Genomic DNA, 18,437 nt, shown 5'->3' with positions numbered 1-18,437 from the left:
GAGCTGGCTTTTAGGAGCCAGTCATCCAGATATGGGAAGACGTGAATGTGTGGTGTTCAAAGATGAGCTGCGACTACTGCCAAGCACTTGGTGAAAAGTCTGGGTGCGGTAGCTACTCCGAATGGGAGCACTATGAACTGATAGTGCCAGCCTGCTACTACAAACCTGAGGTATTTGCGGTGAGCAGGGTGTATTGGGATATGGAAATAGGTGTCCTTTAAGTCCAGGCTGGACAGAAAGTCGCTTTGTTGAAGGAGCGGGAGCACTTGCTGTGGAGTGACCATGTGAAAGTGGTCCGACGGAATGTATAGATTTAGTTCTCTAAGGTCTAGTATTGGCCTGAGAGAGCCGTCCTTTTTAGGAATTAAGAAGTACAGGGAGTATACCCCGGTCTGTTGAACCTTTAACGGGACTGTTTCTATAGCTCCTTTCTCGAACAGAGAGAGAACTTCTTTTTTTTTAGAAGGGTAAGATGTTCCTGTGACATTGTGTGTGATCTTGGAAGAATGGTTGGGGGAATGTCTAAGTTCCAGGCAGTAACCAGTGGGGGAGAGGAGTCGGCCTAACGGCTAGGACGGTCGACCTAGAATCTGGGGAACTGGGTTCGAGTCTTGGCAATGAAGCTGAACATCCTGTGATTGTGGGCAAAACACTTAATCTCCCTGTGCCTAACAAAAATGAATGTGTCCTCATGTAATGCAACTGGTGCTATGTAAAGCGCTCTGATACCCGATTCGGGTCAGGTTCGCGCTATATAAAACTCATTTGTATGAGGTGATGGTGTTCCAGACAGGGAGAAATTGAGAGAGACGTTCCCTTACACAAGTGGCATGATCGGGGGTAGTAGAAGGAAGTCACTGGTTGTTATTTGCAGGGGAAGTGCTTGTGGAGTTACCTCTGCCTCTTCCCTTATTATTGTTACCTCTAAAACCTCTTCTAAAATAGCCTCTTGATGATGGCGATTGGTTGTTTCCCTTGTAAGAGGAGAAGCGATTTTCTGTGGTAAAATTTTTGGAGCCACCCCTGTAAAAGGAGCGCCAAAAGGAGCCCCTACTAGCAGGTAACTGTAAAGCCCCCATGGACTTTGTGACTTCAGTGTCCTTCATCTTTTCCAGCGAGGTGTCAACTGCTGGACCAAAGAGGTGTTCCTTAACAAAAGGATGATTGAGAATGGAGGCCTGTACATCAGGTTTGAAACCTGGAATTCTCAACCATGCGTGTCTACGTAGTAGTACGCTGGTGTCAACTGCGCGCGCTGCTGTATCTGCTGCATCTAATGGGCACTTGATGGAGGTATTGATGATAAGTTTGCCTTCCTGGATAAGATTATTTGCCTTAGATTTGTGCTCATCAGGCAGAAATAGCATACGTTTTTCTAGCTCATCGTAATGAGCCCTATCATATCTGGCTAGCAAGGCCTGAGCATTAGCAATGCGCCAGTGATGCATCAATTAACTTGGACTCCTTATCAGGAGGAGGGGCCTCACCGGTGGTCTGCGAGTTAGCTCTCTTGCGAGCATTAGAAACGACAAGAGAGTCTAAGGGCAGCTGGCCATTGATGGAGGCAGGGTCAGTAGGTGCTGGCTTATATTTCTTCTCAACCCTGGGTGTGATGATTCTTGCCCTTACAAGATCTTTAAAAACCTCATCTGTCTGCTTAAGCATCCCATTAAGCATTGGTAGTGTATGTGTAGTTTTCGGAGTGGAGCTTAAGGTCTCAAACAAGGAGTCCTCCTCTAAAGCCTCCTTATGTAGTTCCACCCCGTGGTAATAAGCAGCCCTATTGAGAAGCTCAATGTAGCCTATATGGTCATCAGGTGGTGATGGCCTGGACGGGTATAAGTCAGGGTCAGTATCTGTGTGTGGATCAGTATCATAATCCTCCCATGGGTCAACATGGGTCAACATCTTGTGGGCTAGTCTCATCTCCATCCCCATCCCTTTCATCCTGTGGGTCAGGTGATAGCAGTGGTGGTGAATTAGTGGGTGTGATGAGTAATTGAGGATTAGTAGTTGAAGGCAGTGGCACATAAGGTGGTGAAGGGTTTGTACCCACACTCCTTTTCTTCAGGGGCATGTGGTGCTCATCCTGTTGGCCCGATTTCCTTTTTTTCAGGCAATTTGGCATGAATGTGTACAGTATCTGGGTTAATAAGCAGTTATTTTTGTTCTTTTTGTTTCAGATCCGAAGGTGGAACATCGGACCAAGGCTCTTTTGTCAGAGTCTTTTTATCTTTACTTGCAGTTTTTGGCATCAAAAGTTTTGGCTCCAAACTCTTCGGTACCGAAGATTTAGACTTTGACAAAAATGTAACGTGGACCAGGACGTGCTTGGATTTCGGCGCCGAAGATTTCGGTTCGGCGCCGGCATGGGGCTGACTCGAGCCCGAGCCAGAAGGCTTTTCTTTGTGTTCTGATGCCGGGCAGAGGAAGGACCGGAGCCTTTTTTGTTCTTGGTTGTTGGGGCAAGGGAATTCTGTCCTCACAGTACGCTGACCCGGTGTAACTCGCTCCTCTTCTTTCATGTCAGAGTCGGCCTCGGACACGGAGACGTGTTCTGCTTCCTTGGCTCCTTGAGCATGTTGTTCTTCTCGATCGGAATCTTCGTGAAGATGTCCGGTACGGAGCCGCCTTGATGTTGCATCTTATGACGTCAAGCCTGACGGTCACAGAGCGTCTTCTTTGATCGAAACGATCGGCACATGTCGCAGTCTTTCTCATCGTGTTCCGGGGACAAACAGAGATTTCACACTTCGTGCAGGTCGGTGTGCAGAAACTAGGCGCGACACCCAGGACAGAGCTAGAATGGTGTCTGTTCCATCAACTGCTATATAACCCCGGCGCGAGTATGCCCAATGGCCCTCCACGCATTTTCTGATCGAAGATGTTTGATTGGAAACGATACACGGAGAATGGTGAAACGCGATTGAGAAACAATACCGTCAAGGGTAGCGGATAGCGCGAAGGGAACACGAGAAACTGTGCCGAACAGGAGCGCAGCAATTCACATCTGAACCCAAGGGCGGAAAACAATCTAACAATGGAGTCGATGCCCATGCGCACTATCACCGAAAGGAGGAGTCACCTACCTCATGACTGGAAAAGTCTTGTTCGAACAAAAACAAAGTGCAAACATCCGGACCCAACACTTGATGGCAGGCTATGCACAGCATGTGATCTACAAATCACATGCCTCAAACACAGCATTTCTCTGCAAAATTTCTATAATAGACTTTATCATATCACTCGCAATAAAAACAATCTGTTTAAGAATTCCTCAAGGTCATCAGGGCAAGACTCTCTGCAGAACAGAGCTGGCACTATCAGGGGGTCCCCCAAGAGGCTGGGTCCTGGGTCCGAACCCACTTTACCCATGCCTTAAAACCTCTCTGCTCCTCACTTCTCAACAAGAGAGTGGGTCAGCTAAGGCACCAAGAGTCTAATTGAAACTACTCAGTCAAAATGTGACGATTTCGATATACAATCGCTTAAAGCTAACTTGTCATTTATCCAAATACACCATGTTTCCCGCATACTGGGAATCATGCTGCATTTTGCATGGGCTGCTTGGGTGAGCATGCACCCACTCTTGTGTGCTAAATAACTTAAGCATGTTTACTCTGGTGTTGTCTCATAAGAGGGATGGGTTAACAAGCCCGAGAAAAGTGTGCAGATTTTATTTTGGTGTGTTTGTGTAAATCATAACCTTTAAAACAACCTATGTATATACATTTTAGAGCCCCCAGCTAGTATCCTAGGCACAGAAATTCCATGTAAACCTAGGATGAAGAGGACCAGATGCTAGGGTATGTGCCACACTCGTGTGTCTTATGGAACAAGATCTCTCCTACATGCACAGACTGTCTCAATGTATGTAGATGAAAAACCAATATACTTATATGGCGATCCAAATAAATGAACTTCCACTACAAACAGCCCAATAATCTAGATCCTTCTGCAATTCATTGTTGTTCTTAGTAAACCTGGTCTTGGTGAACCTTTGCATCTTCACAATGAAGAATCCCCAAACCAATGGCAGGGTCCCACACTAAACAAACACCCTCTGCATTCTGGGGATGAAAGGCCTTCAACAAAACCACCTCAATCAAGCACAGATGCATAGACATTAGTCATGGTGCAGGCCTGACTCTACCAGTCATATCTGTGTGACAGAGTACTGGGCCACGAAAGAAGAAGGTTACCAGAAGCCAGAGCGTAGATGCTTGAGTGCAGGGCTGTAGAGGATTGTCACTAACAGTAATTCTACATGCGACAGTCCCAGGTGTAATCTTATTGTAACAGTGATAATATCATGAGTAGCTCAAGAAGATTTTCATGGATCAGAAGTAGCTCTCACCAAAGTAGAGTTGTAGACCCCTGTTCGAAATTCTTCGTCAGAATCACCACAGATGGTAATCCAGGTACAATATACTAATATTAGCCAGAGCAAACAAGGGGGCTCAATATTCTCTCTCGCTACAGCCCAGTGTAAATCCAGTGGCAGCTGGGCTTTTGGGCATTGGCCAGTTGAGAAGCAGAGTCCAGAGCACACATAATTTTGGTTGTCCACGATTTGGCCTACTCTGCATTCACAGCAGAAAGCTTGCCTATTTCTGGTGAAAACTATAGTTTCTGAAGGAAAATATTGCATCCTGGGCAACATTTATGTGTAAACATTTACATTATAGTGCAAACAGATGCTTACATGGTAAGGAATATTTTCTGGTTGTAGCATGTTTGGCTGTGTAAAGTCTGAAGAAAGCAGTGTACACCGTAAGCTGTGGGTAGTGAGTAGATGTAGATGTCTGTAACAAACTTCTCAAAACTTTTTGGCCACCATGGCCTGATGGTGTGATATAAACGTCCAGACAGCTGTGCTTAGTAAAATTGTGTGGTGTTGACTAGGCAGTCCTTTGGCAGATGTCAGCTTGCGGAATGTTCCATAAGAAAGTCATGGTTACCCCTTTCTGATGAGTGGTTTGTGCCGATAGAGGTAAGGCTCTCTTAGATTTGTGGCAGAAAGTTTGTATGCACTTGACTATCCATCTTGCTTTGCCTGCTTTAGAGCTGGATGACACATGTAAGGTTTCGTGAAGTCTACAAAATAAAGAGTTGATTGTGCTTGCGAAAAGGCTTGGTCCTGTCAATGTAGTACATAAGAGCTCTTTTGACATCTAGTGACCGGAAGGCTCTTTCAGCTACTTGATCTGGTTATGGAAAGAAGACTGGAGCTCTGATATGATTAAGGTGAAAGGGGAAACCACCTAAGGGAGGAAACTTAGATGGGTCCTGAGAACAACCCTATCTTTTGTAACCTGTATGGATGGTTCTAATAAGGTCAGTGCTTGCTGGTCTCTGACACACCTGACGGAATTTTTGGCCAATAAGAAAGCTACCTTCCAGAAATGGAACTGTAAGGGACATGAATGTAAAGGTTCGAAGGAAGGCCCCATTGGCCCCGGGAGGACTATGTAGGGGTTATGCGAGGGAGCAGTGGATATTGAAGGAGGTATGACTCATTGAAGACCCTCCATGAAAGCCTTGATTACTGGAATTGTAAAGAGGGATTAATGATCCCTGTTTTGCATGTAAGCTGCTACGGCAATGTGGTGTAGGTGAATTGATGTCTAGGCAAGGCCTGACCTCTGCAAATGTAAAACATAGCAGACAATATCCTGGATGTTATGCTTCCAGTGTCTATTTTTGGGAAGGCAGTAAAGGACAAACCTTATCCACTTTGACGTGCAACAGGCTCATGTCGTGGGCCTATGCACCTTAGATATCCAAACTCCAGGACCTCAGGTGTCAGATTACCAGGTTGAGCTGCCTAGAGTAGGAATATCTGTTATACCTTTACTCTGGGTGAGGAGGTCTAGCCGGAGCAGAAGCTTTGCCTGGGGACTGATGGACATTCCCATGAGCATGGACTACCAGGGCTTTCTGACCTACGTGGGGGCCACTACAATGAAGGTCAAGAACACTTGTTTCATCTTCTTCACCATATGCAGGAGGAGTGTGAGGGCAAGTTCATCCATAGTGCATGACCAGTTCATCCATAGTTCACTGCCCCATGGATTTGGGATTTCGCGTTTGAGGGCTGCGTACAGGTGTATTTATGGGGTGCCCCAATGCTTGAAGTACCTGATTAGGACTTGCAGGTGGAGTTCCCACTGATGGAGTTCTTGATAAGCCTTGCTGAACTGAAAAGCTGCAAAGTTGTTGTCCAATCCCAAAAGTTATTCTGTTACAAATTGAATATTGTGGAGGATCGCCCGATGCTAAATCCGCAGCGCTAGTGCTGAAAGTGACCTCAACGGCTTTGAAGGCTACACATATGGCTAGTAGTTCTAGGTCATTAATGTGGTGGGCCAGATTTTGTGAGGCCAACACACCCTGCATTGAGCCGAGATGCACTCCCCAGGTCATAAGGGAGGCTTCTGTGGTAATGGTCATCGGCAGAAGAGGGTCTGAGAATGTTCTGCCCCATATCCAGTTGTTGCTGTTTCACAGATACTAGGAGATTGCTGGAATTCACCAACACTAGATCTCCTCAGTGAGCCTCTGCTGGTGACCACTGCCTCACAAGGCACTCGTGTAGGCAGCGAATATGGAGCCTGGCATGCGGTATGATGAAGATGCGCAAAGTCCATTATGCCAACATTCTCTGGTCGTTGAGGTAGGCTTTTCCTGTAAGTGCGCTCATCACAGATCACAGGAAGGGTTGGGTCTGTTGTGATTGTCTGTGGAACTAGGTAGCATTTACGATGAATCGCAAACAATGAAGCAGAGAAATCACTGCTTGAGTGTGTGCTAGGTGTTACTGTCTGCTTAGGATCAAACAAACATCAGGATGAGGAAGATGTGAGTGCCCCCCTTCTGAGCTGAGCAATCACCAGCACTAAAAATTACATGAAGACCCTTGGAGTCGTGGTGACTTGGAAAGGAAGTACTTAGAACTGGTAGTGATGTCCACGTACCACAAACAGAAGATACCTGTGTGGGCAGGGTGGATGGGTATGTTGAGGTACAACACGATCATGTAGTGACCTTTTGGAGCAGAGGGATGGCGTCATTTTGAAATGTTCTGACAGGATGCATCTGTTGAGAAGACTGAGGGAGCCTCATTTTCAGAATGAGGAAGTACACTCCTTTCCCCTGATGGCAGGGGGGCACTTTGTATATCTCCCACCTATTGAAGCAGCACTTGTGCCTCTTCCTTGAGGAGCTGGAGATTGTCTCGGCTCAGAGAATGTATGTAGGGTGGTATTTTGGGAAGTTTGCGGCAGTAGCCGTGGTGAACCGGTCTGATGTAATTTCGTCTCAGCAAGAGAGGAAATCTTGTATTCTACCCCACAGGTATCTTGTGATAGGAAAGTAGGATGCACCACTACTTAGGGAGGGAAGCTCCTTTTCCAGAGCCACATCTGCCGTTCACCTGATGTTAACTCTGTATGTACCCCCTGCCCACCAGTTGGTGGAAGGTCTGTTGCTGAATTTGATAAGGCTGGTCTGGGGATGTAGCTTTGACTTCACCCCTGGGCAGTTATTTACAAAAGTTCAACTTGCAGGTGGTGTTTGCAGAGCACCATTGTCTTTGCAATCTCTGTGTTCTTCTGTATCTCTTCCAGAATATCATCAACATGGGGGCCAAACAGATGCGGACTACAGGCCATTGCAGGCCTCTCTTGTTTTGTAAAGCACTGTTACCTACCATGTGTCCTTCCACGTGGAGTCCAACTTCACTTTAAGTGACTTTCAGTCAGGCTTCAGATGCCGAGAGGTTCAGGGACCACCCTATTAAACATTAGGGAAGGACTTCTCAATACACAGAAATAGCGCCATCCCTGTGCATTGAGGCTGTTACACCACAGACCACCAGGTGCTAATCGAAAGAGTCAACATTGTTGAACATCAGGAAACTGCGTTGTCATGGTTCACGTTCTTTCTACAATAGTGTTCTCATCAAATTGGTAACATTACTTTGTAGAATAGCAGGCATCACATGCAGCATCCATCAGCGATCTACCCTACTGCCAGCGCTATTTAACACTTACAAGGCACCCTTGGATGATATCTTAGACTTTTACATGATAGGATAACACATGTACGCAGATGATACACAGTTCCACCCAAACCTGCCAACCTTCCTAACTTATCTTTTTGCATTTGCCAGGTTCATCGGTGAATGCAGAATATTAGGCTCTACCTGAAAGGTAAAAATAATGAAATCCTCCAATGTGTAGCAGTCCTGTTCAATGGCTAAATAAACTACTTCCCTATCTGTAAATAAAGCACACAAATTGGGTGATGTATCATCTACCCCTCAGATACAGCCTCCAAGTAAGCTTTCCACTATCTTGCCTGCTCAAATGGGTTATGCCGCTGCTCCACTTCTTTCTCAAAATTACCCTAATCCTCACTGTGGTCATGTCATGCCTGGATTACTGCAACCCCTATATACTGGTTTTCCCAGAATACCTCTCTCGAAATTGCCTGGTCTGAAATGACCCAGCCCTAAAATTGTTCCACTGTATGAGAGTGAAGGAAGAGTGCCCTTTAAAACAGTCTGCCTCCTACACAATGGTCTCCATGGCCGATTACAGAACAACACTGCAAAACTGTTTGTCCCTTACCAACCAACCAGAAGTCTCAGATCTGCAAAATATGCCTACTATTGACATTAGCCTACTATTGACATTACTGATCACCTATAGGATGTTTGTCCACGTTCTGCTTCCCTCCCTCTGGAATTCTCCACCTATTTGCGTGGGACTAGAAAATAACCTCAAATTCTGAAGCTTATTAAAGACTCGTCTCTGACCTCTGGCATTTGGATAATCATATTCTCTCTGTGACAGCCCTCTCCAGCTTGATCAGAAGCTTAAGGCAGAATTTGACTCTTCACCCAGGCCCTCAGGACTCTTGCTCTTTTTAAAACTTTTTTAATCTTATTGAGGTTTTCTCCAGTAGGTTTTATCCTACATACTGTCCAGGGCTGCTGAATGATAGACCAGTTCTCTACACTGGTTTTTGCAACCATGTTATAATGCAATTCGCCATTCTCCCCTTTAGGAACCTATACTACTATCTACCTATACGGAGTGCCCTCAGATTACTGCAGGGTGATTAGCAAGACTCTACAAAGGGTCACAACCATCTCCACCACTCCGAATCACATTACAAATACAGCTGCATGAAGCATGATAGTAAACATAGGTCTCAAGTAAAAAGGTCTATTAAACTGTTTTTATACACTACGGGATTCAACAAATTATTAAATAGATATCGTGAGGTTCCAGAGATGGGGGGAGGGCCTTCGATTCATTTAGAAACAAAATCCTAGTTGGCAATCCCCGTTCATATTAGGAGAGAACTCTTTTTATTTATTTTTTACCCCGGAGTCATGACATGTCAGACTGTAAGCATCATCACAAAGAACACTGCATATCAGGGAGACTCAACAAGAATACAAACAATGGTCCTATAAACTCATGCTGCGGAGTCAGCCTTGTAACATGAGTGGGGTATAGTCCAGTGGTCTAGTACAGATGTAGTGACCGAATCATGCCTCCCCATTCTTCTTATTTAGTGTCCCACCCAATATGTGACCCATAACTCAGAAGATGCGAGGCCCCAAGTGTGTACCTGTTCATTCCAAGCCTTATTGTCATGTAGACTAGAATTTAGGGACAACGGAAAGGGGAATCGAAGAAGCCAATATATGAAAAACTAAGAAAAAAGGTAACCAAAATGTCTCAGGCATCGTACAAGTTAGTCAATAAAGAGGAAACTAGAACATCAGAGAGGGAGAGGTAGGATAGCCACATGGAGGCCAATGGGGGAATTTAGGTGATAAGAACAGTAAGCAGGAATTCACTGGGGAGATTGGGGGGGAGGGGCGTAAGTCAAGTAGGACTACAACAAAAGGAGGTAACAGGGTAACCCAAGGGTACAGCAGATGGCCTTACCTAGTGCCTACTGCCATCCTCATTAGTGCTTTCCCTGTCCCTCTTAGCGGGCATAGCCTGTCCGTCGATATTAGGAGATAACTCTTTGCATAGGGGTTAGCCAGGCTTTACCAAGCATCTTCATAGAACAAACATTAAAATACCTTTTGATTTCTTAAAAATACTCACCCCTTTCCTAACTAAGTAATAGGCGATGTCTGTGGCCAGCATGTCTGGACTGAGAGCTTTCTCCATGGACTCTTTGTTTATCTACACAAATAATGGTACTAGTTAGAAATCTGTTCCTCATTACATTTAATACATACATGAACATTAAAAATTTATTTTTGTTCTTCTCTAACCAGTAGTGTTGAAATTACTCCAGTTGCCACCTGAAGCACTGCGCAGATGGTATCGAAAACATCAAACATGGCCTCTTTATCTTCCTGTGTGAAAAAACAGACGAAAATTAATTTACACAGAATTGTGCTCTGGGACACTTGATACATTCAAAGAAGCTTATCCTCCCCTCTCCCCTTTGAATAGGTCTCGCGCCTAGCGTTGCAGTGCAAAGCACTGCTCGCGCAGCGCGAGACGACTTGTAAGGGGGTTCTGGAAGCTGACCACACGCTCATGCGTGTGGTTTTGTTTTTGTCAGCTGCTATTGGCTTTAGCTTGCGTCTTTGTGAAAACGGCGGCACGCCATTGGTTAAAGGTGTGTTAATGTCCCAGCTTCTTTAGAAATGTAACCGCCCATTTCCAGCGGTGTCTGTTACGTGCAGCAGACATGTGTTTCTAATTAGCGCGTTCTCTTTGCTGCCGCGCTCCCTCGCCCCCGCTCCTCCGCTTCACCGCTGCTGGCCCGGAGTCCGCTGACGTAATTGTCGTGCCGCGCTGAGGTTGGTCTCAGCCTTCAGGAATTCCCGCATCGTCATTGCCGTGCCGCGCTAGGATTGGTCCCAACCTCGAGAGCTTTACCACGCTCGTTCCAGGAAGCGGAGCTCAGCCTGAGGCCGGGGAGCGTCCCGAAGACGAAATGGCCCGGACTGCTGAGCCCCGCCGCATTGCACTAAGGTAACCGGAGCTACATTTTTTTCAAATATTGCACTTGTTTAATATCTGCAGGTTTGCTGTGTTTTATAGCGCCGCGAAGAGGCTTTAATGTGGGATGTTGGGTCATGATGGTTCAGCTCTGGCAATCAACCCTCCCCCTTTTCTTCCTCTCCATCAGTATCAAGCTTGGGCAGATATTGATATTTCCAGGCGGAAGTGCGTGATTGATGGGGCTGCTGGGAGTGTGAGTGTGAGTGTGAGCGACGGTTCCCATGGCAGAAGGCGCTTTATAGCGCAGCAGTGGCACTCGGTCACGAGGAAGGCTAGAGCACTCCCAAACTCATGTTTGTAGCAGTGCAGCAGGTTCTTCGAAGAAGTACAGATCACTTAAACGTTGAAGTACATGGTTAGGACAATGGGGTCCACTATTAGCAAACAAAAGATCTGATCAAATTCTAGGGTATTGTCTTCACAGTATTTAGACAGAAGAGAAAGTTTCAAAGCAATGTTAGTCCAGGAGGTGTTGGGGACCCTGCCTTTGGATTAGAGGTGCCCACCGCAGCTCTAAGAGGGCTGCATCCAGGCCACGCTTTCAGAATGTCTACATAAGATCACCGGCGTACAATGATGATAAATCGAAATCATTAAAAAAAAAAAGCATTTGCAATGCAATAGGTCTCGCATTATTAAAGTTTGAGCTATTGGCATTGCTAATAATAATGCAACACCAATATCTCAAACATTCAGTAATGCGAGACCTATTGCATTGCAAATGCTTGTTATGTGTATAGTGAGTGCACAGGGGATGTCTCCACATCACATACACCCGGAGGCCAGCGTGACTGAATGGATAAATAAATGGAAGTGGGACCACTCATTGCCTGTTCTACACTAGCACTTCCTGCATCTTCATCATGGGTAATGTGCCCACTTCACTACATGCACCTCCCAAGGAACGCCACCACGCTGGCGATCAATTCAGGGTTGACATGTACTCATGGGGGCTTACATGCAACCTGTGACGCTAGTCTGTTGGGATCACAAGATCGAGAGGCCACTGTGGGTGGAGGATGGGCCAGGAGGCTCCTTATGAGCCGGCGATTCTTTCCACAGCACTGGACACGTACCTACAGCCTGTGATGCCAATCTGTGGGGGCCACAAGGTCAAAAGACCGCTGCGGGAGGAGGAGAGGCCATTAGACTCCACATAAGCCAGTGATTCTTCCCACAGCTGTGCCTGGGCAAAGACTGTGACTAGATTGGCCTGTCAGGGGCTGGGCCATCCCCCTTGGCTCTACCAGGGGGATAACCTTAAAAGGTGTTTCAAGGTTCTATAGATCTAACCCTGAGGCATCACCACCTAATGAAGGGTAAGCGGAAACTAAATAAGGGCAGAGAGAGCAAGACTGTTACAGCATCGATTAGAAATTTTCTGATGAGCACTGTGTAATAGTTAAATATACTTTCTGTCTCTGCAGAGACATTCACTCTAACATCCTGTTTGGAAGCTCTCAATGTTCTAGAGTGTTTATGTTTGTTAGAGTGTGTTAACTCTAGAACCACAGAGTCAGTTGCTGTTGTGTGGATAGGACGTTCTTCATTGTACAGATGAATTTCAAATAAAGAAGTTTATATTGATACCGGAGTCTTCACTGCTTCTTCACACTTGTGACGAGGATGGGATCCGAACCCACATGTGCAAAGCACAATGGCATCATTGTGGAGACAGAAGCGAGGGATTGGTTGGCTTCAGTAGTTCTCGCGTGCAAGGCTTCTGGTGAGGTGAAATTATGTGTGTACCTTCGAGTCCTCAATCGGTTATTGACGATAGATATCCCCGTCCCAATATTTCTGAGATGTTAGTACAATTGGAGGGGGCGTAGGTTTTCTCAACATTAGACCTTAAGGCCGCTTATCATCAGATCGGAATTGATGATGATTCCATGAATTTAACGGCTTTCATAACTCCATTCGGAACATATAAATTCACCCTTTGTTTGAATTCTGCAGCCTCTGTGTTCCAGCGGGCGATGGCAGATGTTTTGAATGGGTTGTCTGGGGTTAAAATTTACCAAGACGATGTCTTGGTTCATGGTTCATCTCAAAAGGAACATGATGATAAACTTAGGGCTGTCTTGGAAAGATTTAAGTCACAGGGTTTGACTTTGCGAGAAAACAAGTGCAAATGTAATCTTTCAGAAATTGACTATCTGGGTCACAAACTGACAAAGGAAGGTGTTAGACCTAAAGATCATCTTGTGAAAACTATTGAAGATCTTCCTGTGCCACAATCCAGGGATGAGCTCGTCACATTTCAAAGCATGGCAGAGTATTATAATACATTTGTTCCTCAGTTTGCTTGTCGCACATTTGCATTAAGGTCACTCCTAAAGAGAGGTGAAAAATGTATTTGGTCATCTTAGTGTCAAAATGAGTGTGTGGATGTCATGAAGGCACTGAGTTGTGCACCCTCCCTGCAGAGTTTTGACACTGCTGCTCACTCTATTTTAATTACAGATGCCGGCTCTAGGTTGGGCGCTGTACTCAAACAAGTAAAGGGTGACAAGGAAGTAACTATCATGTTTTTATCCAGAGCACGTGTGGGCTCGGAAATACAAAATTCTGTAATTGAAAAAGAAGCTTTATGCATTTTGTGGGCCATTAAGAAGCTAAAGAAATTTATTTGGGGGAGCTCTATGGTGGTCCGTTCTGACCACAAACCTTTGAAAGATTTGTTCTACAAGAAGAGCTTGGATGCTGTGTCATCAAGGATTTGTAGGTGGGTCATTGCCATACAAGATTATGATTTTGTGGTAAATTACATACCTGGTGCAGAGAACAAAGTTGCCGACTGTGTCTCTCGCTTAGTTTCAAAAGGCTCGGGGGTTGCATCTGATCTCCCAGAGAGTCTTCGGGAGGATGATGAATACAAAGTGTGTGAGATTATCGAGGAAGTGATCAGTGAAGAGGAGTGGAAGAAATCCATAAAGAGTGATACTGTGGTCCGTGAAGTGTGTAGATTGGAGACAGAAGGTTAGAATGGTATAAAGAATTTGAGTGAGGAAGTGCGCAAGCTCTGGAATGTAAGAGATGAACGGTCTGTAGGTGGAGGTTTACTTTGGAGGGGTACTAGACTTGTTCCTCCATCACTGTCTAGGATGAAAATTAGCCAGGTCTTGATCTTCTTGTGGAACGTGTGGTAAGAGACTGCACTGAATGTAATGCATCTGACAAGACATACAAGACCAGGGTTCCACCTATGGTGATACGTGATGCCCCTACACACTGTTGGGAGGAAGTTGCTTTAGATCTCTTAGGGCCAATATCTAGCAAATCTGGTCAGTCTTATGTGCTGGTCTTAATGGACATGTTTTCAAGATGGCCAATAGATCAAGGTTACACAAAGCATTGAGATGAGAGATGTTGTCAAGTTTTTAGATGAGATATTTTGCAGGGAAGGGCTCCCGGATTGTATTCTAACGGAAAATGGCGTTCAGTTAGTCTTGAAAGAAATGGAGGAGTTCTTGATTAAAAGAGACATTAAGCACAAACGTTGTTCCCTCTATCATCCCAAAACTAACGGCATGGTAGAGAGGTTCAATAGGGTGTTAAAGGAGTGTATCCAGTTAGCTAAAGTTCAGGGCAGGGACTGGAAATCTGAGATGGCAGAGCGTGTGATGGTTTACCGTCTCACGCCTCACTCCATTACAAATAAAAGTTCCATTTGAACTCTTTAGGGGAAGAATTCCCAAAACTTTTATTGTTCAATCTTGGATGAGGGGTAAATCTTCATCTGTGAAGAATTCTGATTTCGTATCCCAAAACTTGAAGTACATCAAGAGAAAATAGAATTTTGATGCAAAACTTGCAGTTTCTCACACGATGGTACGTGTGGGTGACAGCGTGAGAGTGCGTTATCCGCAGAAGTGTGCTGTTTCTAAATATTCCCCTCCATTTAAAGTGACAAAGTTGTTTCAAAATGCTGTTAAACTTGATGATGGTCGAATTTGGAATCTTAATAGAATTGCTCCTATGCGTTTTGATGGTCATATTAAAACTGACATTCCTGTAGTGCTCCCTGATACTTCATCACCTGTACGCAGGAGTTCTTGCTCTTTTAAACTCCCTGAAACGTTACGTGACTGTTTTACACTAAATTTATTTATTCTTGTGTTTTAGTTTCCTCCCTGCTGTATAGAGGGAATATGTGTAATAGTTAAATATACTTTGTCTCTGCAGAGACATTCACTCTGTAACATTCTGTTTAGAAGCTCTCAATGTTCTAGAGTGTTTATGTTTGTTAGCGTGTGTTAGCTCTAGAACCACAGAGTCAGTTGCTGTTGGGCTGTCGTGTGGATAGGACGTTCTTCATTGTACAGATGAATTTCAAATAAAGAAGTTTATATTGATAACGGAGTCTTCCCTGCTTCTTCACACACTGTGTGGGCAATACATCCAGAAATAGAACTGGTAGAAGAGAGACTGGGGGCCATGTAAACCTCTGCACAAAAATCAATTATTGGCCCCTTTTCTTTGTGGGGATTAGTGCATGCAGCCAGATGTCTAACTGAAGAGTCTTGGCAGCAGTCAGACAACAGGGCAGATGGACCCTGAAAGGGATTTGGTCAAGGAGCAATAGCAAATTCCTGCCTATATATTCTGATGCATTAACTATCAGCCCAGATAAAATCCCACCCCTGTCTACTCCACTCTGCCAGCAAAGAAAAAGAAAAAAAGAGCCCACTCAACCACCTCAACTACTAAATAAAGCTGTGAAAGCACCAATTTTGTTCAAAGTCCATACATTTACTAACAGAGAACCTGCTGCTCATAATTTCAATCTGGGCCAAGAGTTTGTCACCCACAAATATCAATTAGTGGACAGTATGGATAGTCTGGAATGAAATGTCAAAGATTTGAGCGACCCTATGTTAAACAGACTGAGCAGCCTAGAGTCAACTATGACGGATTTCTTGGAACAATCTAACTTGGGAGAACTGTCCAGTCAACGAAATATTTAAAAAATGGATGGAGACCCATAAATGCAGTAGAACAACAGTCAACTATCTATGGGGGGAGGGCGAGATTTGGTGGGACTCAATCTAATACAGCCTCAAATGCCCTAACTGCTTCAGGTGTAGGCAATTTTTGGTGCAAGGTGCAAACCCTTAGGCAGAACGCACTTTCAAGCCAGGGAAAAAAGAAGGGGCGACTATTGGAAACCAGGTAGTGTTTCAGCTGCGTCCGCCCCCAACACCATATGTGGTTGTGCTGAAAAACGTAGACTCGCTGGACCCAAACCAAAGAGAAAGTAACCCATTGGAATAATTCAAGGCTGGGCCCAAATCAACATCTAAATATGTTATGTTAAAAAAGATTTTCAAGGTGCACGTACACCGATTAGTTTCTTGGTGCTGGTTTAAGGATTAGTCGCATCTGGGGGAGAGGTAGTTATTCGTAAGCCTGTACAAACAGCCCACTTTTCAGGACCTTCCTGAAACTTAGTAGGTCAGTGCATGAACGGATCTTCAAGGGGAAATAATTCCACAGTCTTGGAGCGAGAGGAGAATTTGCAGCCTCCCGGACGTTTCCGCTTGAACGTGGGGGTAGACAAAAGCAGAAGGTGCGCTGATCGTAGGTTACGTGAGGGAGTGTACCTTAGTATCAGATCGTTTATAAATTTGGGGCTACGACCGTGAAGAGATTTGAAAATAAGGCAACTGGTTTTGAAGGCGCAGAGTTGGGGAATTGGGAGCCAATGCAGTTTCCTCAAAAGAGGGGTGGCTGATTGCCACCTTGGTTGCTGGATAATCAGTCTGGCTGCCTGGTTCTGGACCAGCTGCAGCCGCTTATTTAGGAAGAGTGGCAAGCACAGGTAGACCGAGTTAGCATAGTCTAGGTGCGACAGCACCGTGGCTATTACGACTTGTGTCAGTGCTTCCTGCGTGAGTAAACGACTGATCTTCCTGATCTTACGTAGCTGAAAGAAACATGTTGACATCACCGATCCGACTTGCGTTCTTAATGATAGATCATTGTTTAAGATTACACCCAGGGTTTTGGCAGATGCGGAGGTGGTGGGAGGCGGTCCTAGTTCCGTCGGCCAATAGTGTGGGCCCCAGAACTTATGACTGCCCCCTGTCAGGACTAGCTCCGTCTTACCTGGATTGAGCTTTAGGTGGTTTTGGTCCATCCAGTGCCAGATGTGCAACATGGTGGTCTGAAATTCGGTGACTGATTTTGGTGAATTGTCGATGGTAAACACCAGTTGTAGGTCGTCGGCATAATTAAAAACAGTCATGTTCCTTTCCTTTAGGGACTGAATCAGGGGGAAAAAGGTAAAGGTTGAACAAGTGGGGAGAAAGTGAGGAACCCTGTGGGACCCCGCAAATTGTTCTGCGCTTGGGAGCTGTGAACTGGCCCGAGCGGACTGCCTGGGAGCGGTCTGCCAGAAAGGAACTGAGCCAACTAAAAACTGCCCCTGGATGCCGGCCATCCTGACACGGTCGGCCAGTATATCGTGGTCGACCGTGTCAAAGGTGGCAGAGAGATCCAGTAGCACCAGGGCCTGAGGGAGCCACTATTAGCTTTTCCTCGCAGGGTGTCCAAGACCGCTAATATCACTGTTTCCGTGGAGTGCGTGGGGGGAAAACCCGCTTGATGGGAGTCAAGGTAGTTTGACTCTTCCATGAAGTTGGACAGGCACATCACCACATGGGCCTCCAGGCGGTAGTTTGATGGGCTCATAGGGTCTGCTCCAGGTTTTTTCGGGAGAGAGACCACTATGGCTTCTTTGAAGGCTGTAGGAACGCGACCAGAGGAGAGGGATTCGTTCAAAAGGGCGAGTGCTGGGTTCGGGAGGACGGTAAGGGCGTCTTTTAGCACACGTGGTGGGCAGCAGCTCGTGGGAGCTCCAGATTTGACTTTGGACAAGAGTGTTGTAATCTCTCCTTTCTTCTCCTGGTTCTTTCCTCTGTGGTGTTCTTATCTTTTCCTCCCCTAATGGTAGCTCATTACAACACTGGCGACGAACTGGCGAAGGGGGCCACTCCTGTCATCTCCCCTTTCAGTACTCTCTCCTTTCTACATGCCGAATGGGAAATTCTTCAGCTCAGTGCCAGTGAAGAGGCAGAGCGGGACATTTTCCTGCAATTGATGAAGTGCACGGAAGTTTCTTGATTTGAGTTCCAGTCAATCGTGGACCCCACGTATCCGGCTTGGAGGTATTTCCAGTTTCCCTTTTCTCCGTCTACAGCTCCATTAGAGACCGGTTGCTGAGTACTACGGAGTTTTGGGTCACCACATTTCGCCTCACGTGTGGTCTGCAGTCATATCCTGACACTCTTCCGTGTACAGGGGTCTGTTTTATTTGACTGGCTTCCACTTTAATGCTCAGCCTCTGCGTAATCAAGTGAGCGCTTTCCTGTGTGTTGCTGC

The 18,437-nt window shown here is 45.7% G+C and overlaps 1 protein-coding gene across 1 annotated transcript in view; it reads right to left on the bottom strand.

Moving 5' to 3' along the window:
- Window positions 1-18,437, bottom strand: part of ASL (argininosuccinate lyase) — a 252,739-nt gene that overhangs the window by 32,843 nt on the left and 201,459 nt on the right. The window contains exons 14-15 of the mRNA XM_085649763.1: window positions 10,310-10,393; window positions 10,137-10,217 (exon numbers count right to left, since the gene is read on the bottom strand). Coding sequence (XP_085505889.1) covers window positions 10,137-10,217; window positions 10,310-10,393 — 165 coding nt within the window. The remainder of the gene's footprint in view (window positions 1-10,136; window positions 10,218-10,309; window positions 10,394-18,437) is intronic.

Source organism: Triturus cristatus, chromosome 3_2 (assembly GCF_964204655.1).
Source record: "Triturus cristatus chromosome 3_2, aTriCri1.1, whole genome shotgun sequence".
In the NCBI taxonomy this organism is placed as follows: Eukaryota; Metazoa; Chordata; class Amphibia; order Caudata; family Salamandridae; genus Triturus; species Triturus cristatus.
This window is presented reverse-complemented; position numbering and strand designations above follow the sequence as displayed.